Here is an 8806-nt window from a genome sequence, read left to right on the forward strand (position 1 = left end):
ATTAATGTAGAACTGCTAAATTCCACGAAGCACACATTTTTTTCCTTTAAAAAAGCCAAAGATAAATCTGCGATTAATCGCGAGTTAACTCGGGACAAAATGCGATTAATCGCGATTAAGAATTTTAATCGCCTGACAGCTCTAGTTAAAACAGGTTAAAACAGCTTAAAACAGGTTAAAACAGCTTAAAACTGGTCCGACACATGAGAGAAACACGTTAAAAAACGCGTTTTCATCAGAGTAGAACATGAACGCGCCTTCCACTGTAACTCCCACATTTCCGACCCCGGCGGGGTCCGTGAAGGCCTCCTCGCCTCGCGCGCTCATTAGCCTGATTGGACTCACCTGTCGGCGTTGCGCCTCGAGCTCGGAGAGTGTGCAGCAGTGGAGCGCGTGGCGGCGGCATGCAGAAGGGCCTGAAGAGGTACTTCGTGAACATGGACGAGTACCTGTCCAGTCTGGGACTCTACCGGAAGATGGTGGCGCGAGACGCCTCCAGTTTGTTCCGGGCCGTGTCCGAGCAGGTGAGCCGGTGGGGCCGGGGGGCGCGTAGAATCCATAGAGCCCGAAGAAGCTTCCTCCGGGGTTCGAACCGGCCGGGACGGGTTCAGGGTCTGAGGCTGACCCGCTCCAAGGCTGCTGTCTCACGCGCGCGCGCCCTCCTGGTTCTTTACAGGAATGGCGGGCTTAGGAGTCTGGGGGGTGGGGGGTGTTGGATACTCGACAGACATTCTGTCATGGTTAGGGACCGACAACTACTAACTTTTTCCAATAACTTTAAAATTATTGGACGTAATTGGTCCAAAGAATTCACTACGATCCATCGGGAACTTGGATTCACTTTGGATGTTTTTTTCTATTTTTAGTCAGATTTTTTTTTTTTTTTACTATAAATTTAAACATTTTTCAATATCTTTTACTCCCCGTCTTGATTCCCTCTGGATCCCACGATGCGGGGGGGGTCAAAGATCCTTGTGCGAAGAGATGATCACTCCTTTCAATTATGAAAAATACAGATGACAAAATGGCGTCTTGTTCTGACACCCCGGCGTGCAGCAGTCTCCCTCCGGAGCCCTAGACCCCCGATCATCACACCACGCTCCGGGTGAGCGCTGGATTCTGATTGGCTGCTGGGTCTGATTGGAAAGTGTTAATGAACACACCTGGATGTAGGCTCCTGTCTCACTGCGCCGGCTCGATGCCAGCTAGTAACCATAGCAACAGAAACTCGGAGGAAAGAACATGTGATTGTAGTTTCCTTTAGCCTGTTTATTGGATTTGATCATTTTGAAAACTGGGATGCAGCAGAAGAGAAAACGAGAGCTGAGGAGGAATTTAGGGGACGAGACTATTCTGTCTTTAGAGATCATGGTGTAACCAGGATGATGGCCGTCCAGCTCTCTATAGTCAGAGATGAATGGAGGACTCTGGGTCAGACACTACCACTAACATCTGTGAAAACAGTCCATGTCAATCTGAGAAAGCATCAAATCCAGAGATCCTCCTGATCAAATCCAGAGATCCTCCTGATCAAATCCAGAGATCCTCCTGATCAAATCCAGAGATCCTCCTGATCAAATCCAGAGATCCTCCCGATCAAATCCAGAGATCCTCCTGATCAAATCCAGAGATCCTCCCGATCAAATCCAGAGATCCTCCCGATCAAATCCAGAGATCCTCCCGATCAAATCCAGAGATCCTCCTGATCAAATCCACAGATCCTCCTGATCAAATCCACAGATCCTCCTGATCAAATCCACAGATCCTCCTGATCAAATCCACAGATCCTCCTGATCAAATCCAGAGATTCTCCTGATCAAATCCAGAGATCCTCCTGATCAAATCCATGGAGTAGGAAAGGTTTTTCATCCTGAGTCAGAATTTCATCCAATCAGCTACTGAACTTTGAGCGGTTCAGTAAACTGTAGCTTTAAAAGTAAATTATATCTTCTGAGACAACAGAATTCATCCACTATCCAATATGACAGACGTTAAAACCCTAGACGTTAAAATACATTTTTGTAATGCGAGTACTTTTATAAAGGTTGATATAAATGTGAAAAGAATCTGTTAGTTATGGTCTTTGAGTTAACGTGAACAGATTTCTGTGATGTCGTCATGATGGAGCCAAATATGTCAGTACATGTATGCAGAAACAAAATGATTCTGGTTTTTTGGTCGAAAAACAGTTCAGAAGGTGACAGTTTTAGGAATGAAAGTTACAAACCTGGTTCTTGAAGATCGTACCTGCACTGAGGAAGATGTTAGAGTTCCTGTTCCACGATGTTCTTCAGCCTCTGAGTCGACTAGATCCATTCACCTTTGGATCACTAAAGAACAAACTATTAATGAAATTAGTTCTTTCTGTAAACTCTTTTCCTGTTCAGAGGTAAGAACCCTCGGTCTCTGAAGCTCCGCCTTTCCCCCGTGGGTCCCGCCCATTTCATGATGTCATCCTAGAGCCGTCCTCAGCAGTGTGTCTGGGTTTCTGAGATGGATGTACATGCGGTAGGGGTGTATCGGGTCACATAACTCACGGTTCGGATCATTTTTCGGATCAGTGAAAAAAAACAGCAAAAAACAACAAAATAAAAGTTAAATACATTTTTGAAAAAGATTCAAATCATATATTCAATAAGCAAAGTACTTCAATCGGGTTGGAATCTGAGTAATTCATGATGCGATTCACGATACATCGCTCACGATGCCGATGTATCACAATATGGAAAATATTCCAAAAACAATTATATTATCTTGGTAATCTATGATATTTAAATATTTTTAAAACAAAAATATATTTAAATTTTCTTCAAAAACTTTGAACAATTTAAAACACAATATATCAATTTAATGCTCTTTCCAACATAAGAATAAAATTAACGATTTATACGAACGTTTCTTTAAAATAACATATTTTAAGGAACAAAATAAACAGAGCTCTAGTTAAGAGCATAAATGCAGAGTATATCGAATGATCTTCTCCCTTCAAGGAACAGAAACTGTAAATAAAAATTCAGAATGCTGCATTTTAATTCGTTTTACACTTTATAATGGATAATTTATTATTATTGAGGGATAATATTAATGTTAAGCCTGTTAATCATTATTTATTGTTCATTATTTAACAGTAGGGCTGCCACAAACGATTATTTCAATAGTCGACTAATCGGTTCGTGCGGCGACTGGATGTAAAACACTCCATTATCATCCTTAAACTTGAGGTCTGTAAGCTATATTCTATCTAAAATAAAGACAATAGTTTATTAATCTTTTAATGAATCTGCAGCTTTTCTCCTTCATTTGTTTCTGGCATTAAAACAAGACTTAAATCAAATGAGGTAATCTGAATCAACAACAGAAAACTCTTTAAAACCCTGCAATTCTTTTTTATAAAGCTTTAAAACATATATTTAATAAAACATGTACAAAGTATTTCAAAAGCTATTTGCAGATATAAACACACTCAAAATATTTGCTGACTGAGGCCCATTTATTAAAGCGAAACACTAATAACATCTTTGAACTCAAGATATTCCTTTACATATAAAACCAGAGGATGTCCATAGAAACAAAGAAAATAAATAAAAATGGAGAAAATTATATTTTTTAAAAAGGGAGAAAAGCAGGAGATGTTAGAATGTACATCAGTACTTTCATTCTTTTATTACATCCACTGCACATGCGCAGACCGATACTTCATATTGTTCAGTTTGGGGGAGAACCCATAAATCTGTGTTACTTCTTTATTGTTGTGGTTGTTTTGCCGTTTGTTGGTACAGATCCGTACCGACACACAGCCTCTCTGTCTGCGGTGAATGTTTCATAATCCGCTCTTCGAACCGGACGACGTGATCGCGGCGCGGAATATGGATGAAGCCTTGGACGAGCGGTTCATTTCCAGTGTAAACTCATTATCCGTGCCGTCCTCGCGGCGTTTGGTTAGAAGAGCGCAGATTATGAAACGTTCACTATGCAGACAGAAGCGCCGTAGACACGGATCTCCTGCAGATCTTCTGGTTCATCTCCAAACAGCGCAGTAATGACAGCCGCGGCAGAGCTAGCTGTGTTAGCGCCAATGTTAGCTTAGCTAGACGAAGCTCTCTGTTCAGCGTGATCAAACTCAGTCTCAACATGCTTCATCTTCAGGTGATCATTTATCGCCATCGTGCTCTCATGGAACACAAGTTCTGTCTTAGAAATTACATTTGACACTTTTTCTTCTTTTATTTTCCTTATGTTTCCCACATTTTCGAGCGAGCGTGTTGTTATGAGCCTACCGAGAACTTCCTGTGACGTCACTGCTGACTGGATTAGCACCACTGCGCATGTGTGACAAAGAGAACGGCAGACGCAGCTTTAGGAAGCGCGAACCGTAGTTTTAAGATTAAAACTAGGAAGAAAAAAAAAACAAACGACGCTTCGACGACCAAATTAGTCGTCGACTATTTTAATAGTCGATTAGTCGTCGATTAGTCGAATAATCGCGGCAGCCCTATGTTACAGTGCCAGTATCCATATTCATTTCACCTCCTTTCATTAAAATTTCCTCCACTTTTCTTTGATAATCTACACTTAATTCACCTGCTCCACATGTGTACCGATAGCATGCACACCTGTTGGATCAATAACACGGCTAGACGTGTCATCTGGACGGTCAGACGCTGCACACCTCTCTGCTAGAATCTCGTATATTTTAGCGCAGTGTTTGGACAGGTTACTGCTAGTACCGCCATCACAAATCCATATGTGTTACTTTAGAAACCGCGTGCGCTGTCTGCATCTACTTTAGAGAAACACAGACACAGTTCGGACCTTTTAGCTCGCGGCGGCTCTGCCGCCTGGGTGAGGAGCCCCGCCCCTCTGCCTGCAGAGAAGCGGCGTTGATCCACGTCCTTTATTATGAAGCCGAGAAAAGTTTTTGACGGAAGCTCCACCCACAGCAGCGGGAGCCTCAGGTGAACAGTCTTTAAGATAACCGTCAAGCAGCTGCTTTAGTGCTTGTTAAACCAAAGAGGATTTTCATGAATTTGAGGCGAATTCCATTGATGTGAACGGACAATTGATTTAAGTTATGCCAGCGTGAGGTGTGTGCGGGGGGTGGGGGCGGATTATCCGTGATCCGTTACACCCCAACATACGGTGTATCTGCACACGCGTGTTTCTGTAACCATGTTTGCACACGCGTGTGCAGCTGTATTTCTCTCAGAACTACCATCAGAAGATCAGACTGGACTGTGCTAACTTCATGAGAGCCAACCGGAGCAGCTTTGAACCAGTGAGTCTGCCCGTCTGTCTGCCCGTCTGTCTGCCCGTCTGTCTGCCCGTCTGTCTGCCCGTCTGTCTGCCCGTCTGTCTGCCCGCCCGTCTGTCTGTCTGCCCGCCCGTCTGTCTGCCTGTCTGTCCACCCCTGCACCCATACACTCACCCCCCCCCCTGTCTGTCAGTTTGTTGAAGGCTCCTTTGAGAAATACCTGGAGCGCCTTGAAGACCCAAAGGTGAGCAGATCGGAGCTCCGCCCCCACCTGTTGACGTGCTCTGGCCTCATTGCTACTGCCTCACATTCTGTTTGTCTGTTAAGGAAACTGTGGGTCAGGTGGAGATCAAGGCCCTCTCCCACCTGTACAGGTGAGTTACAGAAATATCCCGGTAGGTTGCCATGGTAACCAAACTGACGCTCGTCATCCAGGCGCTGCTTCGTGATTTACCGTTACCCCGGGAAACCGGCCACAATCATCTCGGAGGACAACTATGTGGAGAAGGTGAGGAGAGGCCCAGCTGGTCACATGATGCCTGACAATGTGCTTCCATTGGCTGACTGGTTTCGTGGTCAGGTGATGCTGTGCTGCTCCATTAACGGTCATTACGACATCGTTTACCCGAGAAGTTACCCCGCCTCTGCCGCTCTCTGCCAGTGTGAGTGTCCTACCCGTCCTCAGCTGGGGTCTGTAGAACTCACCTGCTCAGGTGCGTCTCTCTGTAGCTCTGTTGTATGAGCTACTTTACACCCAGGTGTTCGGCCTGGAGGAGGCGGAGCTCTGCCAGGCCATGGAGGCTTTCAAGGTAGGAAGTCGTCGCTACAGAAACAGCCCCTCTGTGTGCAGCGACGCAGACACCAGCTATGACACACCTGACGATCGTGGACACAGGTACGTGCAGGTGCGCACTCTTGTAGCTCCGCCCCCTTGGACATTCCTTCAGCTTTTCTCTTGCAGGGAGGAGGCTGGAGCGGGGGAGGACAAGCCATCCTCAGAAGAGACCAAGGTAAAAACCGAGACGGACCTTTAGGCTGTCTGAGTGATGTCACATAGGCTGACTCCGCCTTCTTTCTGTGAAAAGCAGCCTCCCGCAGAAGCCCCGCCCTCCTACAGACTCTCCCTGCCCTACAAAGTCATGAAGGCTCTGGACGGCGATGTCTACCGGAACCTGGAGTTTGACGTGTGGCAGGACACCTGTAAAGGTTAGACTGGACCAGAACCACAGTCGTGGGACTGGACCACATCCCAGTATGCACTAGGAGTTCATTGCACCTTTTAAAGTAAAAGGCAAACCCACTCAAGCATACTAGAGTCAGTACGATGTTACAGATGTTGGACTGTAGCTATTGGTTTTACCAATGATCCTATTGGATCAGATTCACTCGGTGCCAGTCCTGGCCCGTTCCTGGCCTGGTCCCGGCCCGGTCAGCTGCATTCCTGAACTACTGTCTTAATGTGAACTCTGTCGGCTCACAGAGATGCAGAAGACGGACTACATGGTGTTTGCGGGGAGGCAGTACTTCCTGGGAGACAAGTGTCAGGTGAGACCGCCTCACTTCCTGTGAGTCTGGACGCACTTCCTCCTGGTTCCTGACCTGGTCCTGTTCCCACTCAGGTGCGTTTGGAGCCAAAGGGGAAGTTCTACAACGCCTTCATCCAGGAGGTGGGAACTCACGCCGCAGCTGTCACGGTCTTCATCGAGGAGCTGGGGGAGAAGTAACGGACCACCACACACACGGACTGAACCAGAACCAGTCGGTTCTGGACTGAACCAGAACCAGCCGGTCCAGCCTCAGACAAATGCTGGTTGTTTCTTGCAGACACCTGGTTCCCCTCGCTGACCTGAAACCGGTCAATCCAGTTCCAGCCTGGAATGTGGCCGCCCCCTCGAGGAAAGGAGATCTCGGTGAGTATGCTTCCGACCCGGTTCCTCGTCTTAGAACCCCCAGACCCAGAACGGCCTCCGTTTCTCCTCCTCAGACCCGGATTCCCGAGGTCAACGCAATCCCCGCCACCGCTACTTCAGGAAGTCCCGGGGAAGCAACGTGGTGAAGGGGGCAGAGCTGCTTATGGCTCCGCCCTCCTCTTACGGAGGCCCCGTCTCCTCTGTGCTGCCCCCCCGCTTTCAGCCTGTGGGGCATGCACGCCCACCCCCCCCGCTGTCACCTGGAGCCATGACCTTCAACCCCTACGCCCCTCAACACCACCCCGCCCCCACAGCCCGGCCGCCGCGCTACGGCTCGTCCAGGTACCGACGCCCCTCAGAACCGTCTGGGCCCGCCCTGATGCTAACTTACCCGTTTCTGTGTTGCTCCTGCATCCTGGTTCCCGCCAGAAGCTCCTCTCGTTTCCTGAACCGGCACCTAATTGGACCTCAGCTGACGTATTACCAGACGGGCCGGCGGTTCTACCCCGACTACGAGAACTACTGCCACAGGTCCAGGTGAGTGCTGTGCACAGACGTGTGTCCTCAGGACCTGGAGAAAAGGTTCTGGTTCTGGTTTGATGGAGGCCCGCCTGCTGCCAGAAATTTCTGCACGGGTTTTGGTGTGTTAAGTCCGTCCACCAGCAGGGGGAGGGGCAATCAGAACAGAGCGGGGACCCGCCCCTACACTCTGACCCCGCCCTCTCTGCCTCCTCTCTCCAGGCGCACTCGCCGCCAGCTGGCGGCGGTTCTGAACAAGGACGGGCAGTTTGGGTTTTCCGCCGAAGCCGTGGAGGAACCAGCTGACCTGGAGACCGCAATGGCGTATTACCAGCTGGACGATGCCGAGGCCATCCTCCCCCCGCTGGCGGTGAGGAAACAGCGCCACGAGTCCACGTGGGTTTCTGAGATGACTCAGTCTCCTCCCTCTCAGGGCGCCGCCGTGATTCCTCCTTCAGCCATAGCCCCGCCCCCTGCACCCACTGGGTCCTACCGACTCCAGAGAGCCCCCGGGCTCCTCCCACCTGCACCTGCCCCGGGAAACACCCCCGTTTGCTCTTCGGAAGACGACCAGGAGGACTCAAGTACGATGGAGGACCAGGGTGAGGCTTTGACACACATTGATCCTAACCTCACCTGTGACCTCACCTGTGACCTCACCTGTAATGGCATGCACTGTGTCAGCTGATTACACAGAGGAGTTCCTGTACCCCTCTGAGGGTGAGTATGGCGCCTGGCTGCAGCCATGATGATCGGAACCACCAATCACGGATGTCCGTCTGTTCCAGACCAGAACTATCCAACATCAGGTGTTTACAGCACTGGAGACCCCGCCCCCACGCAGGTATCTCTTGTTACAGCTGCTGTTCTCTCTTACTGTTTCCTTCATTGAATCCAGACTGTAATCCTTGTGCTACATTACATTGTTGTGGCCTTGGTGTGGAGCTGCTCAAAGAGGCTCAGTGTGCTCTGCTGCCATCTAGTGGTCCGGGGTGGAAGTGAAAAACAAAAGCAAGACGTAAAGGACGCTCATAATTAGTAACGTCAACATTTTAAATCATTTAAATCAGTGCAAGTATCCCCAAACTAAACATCAAGATATATCACCAAGTCGATTTTTCCCTAC

General features: G+C 48.5%; 1 protein-coding gene across 3 annotated transcripts; it reads left to right on the forward strand.

Annotated features, from left to right (window-relative positions):
• Positions 1–281: 281 nt before the first annotated feature.
• Positions 282–8524, forward strand: alg13 (ALG13 UDP-N-acetylglucosaminyltransferase subunit; the record flags this gene model as incomplete). Of its 3 annotated transcripts, none has more annotated exon segments than XM_024267265.2 (18): positions 282–524; positions 5192–5275; positions 5445–5495; positions 5579–5625; positions 5687–5759; positions 5832–5913; positions 5981–6146; positions 6213–6261; positions 6337–6457; positions 6732–6796; positions 6871–6971; positions 7076–7161; positions 7236–7503; positions 7594–7698; positions 7903–8050; positions 8114–8282; positions 8365–8400; positions 8469–8524. In XM_024267265.2, coding segments are annotated over 18 exon segments (1827 nt in total), but the record flags the coding sequence as incomplete, so codon positions are not given.
• Between the last annotated feature and the right edge of the window lie 282 nt (positions 8525–8806).

Source organism: Oryzias melastigma, linkage group LG16 (assembly GCF_002922805.2).
Source record: "Oryzias melastigma strain HK-1 linkage group LG16, ASM292280v2, whole genome shotgun sequence".
NCBI classification, from domain to species: Eukaryota; Metazoa; Chordata; class Actinopteri; order Beloniformes; family Adrianichthyidae; genus Oryzias; species Oryzias melastigma.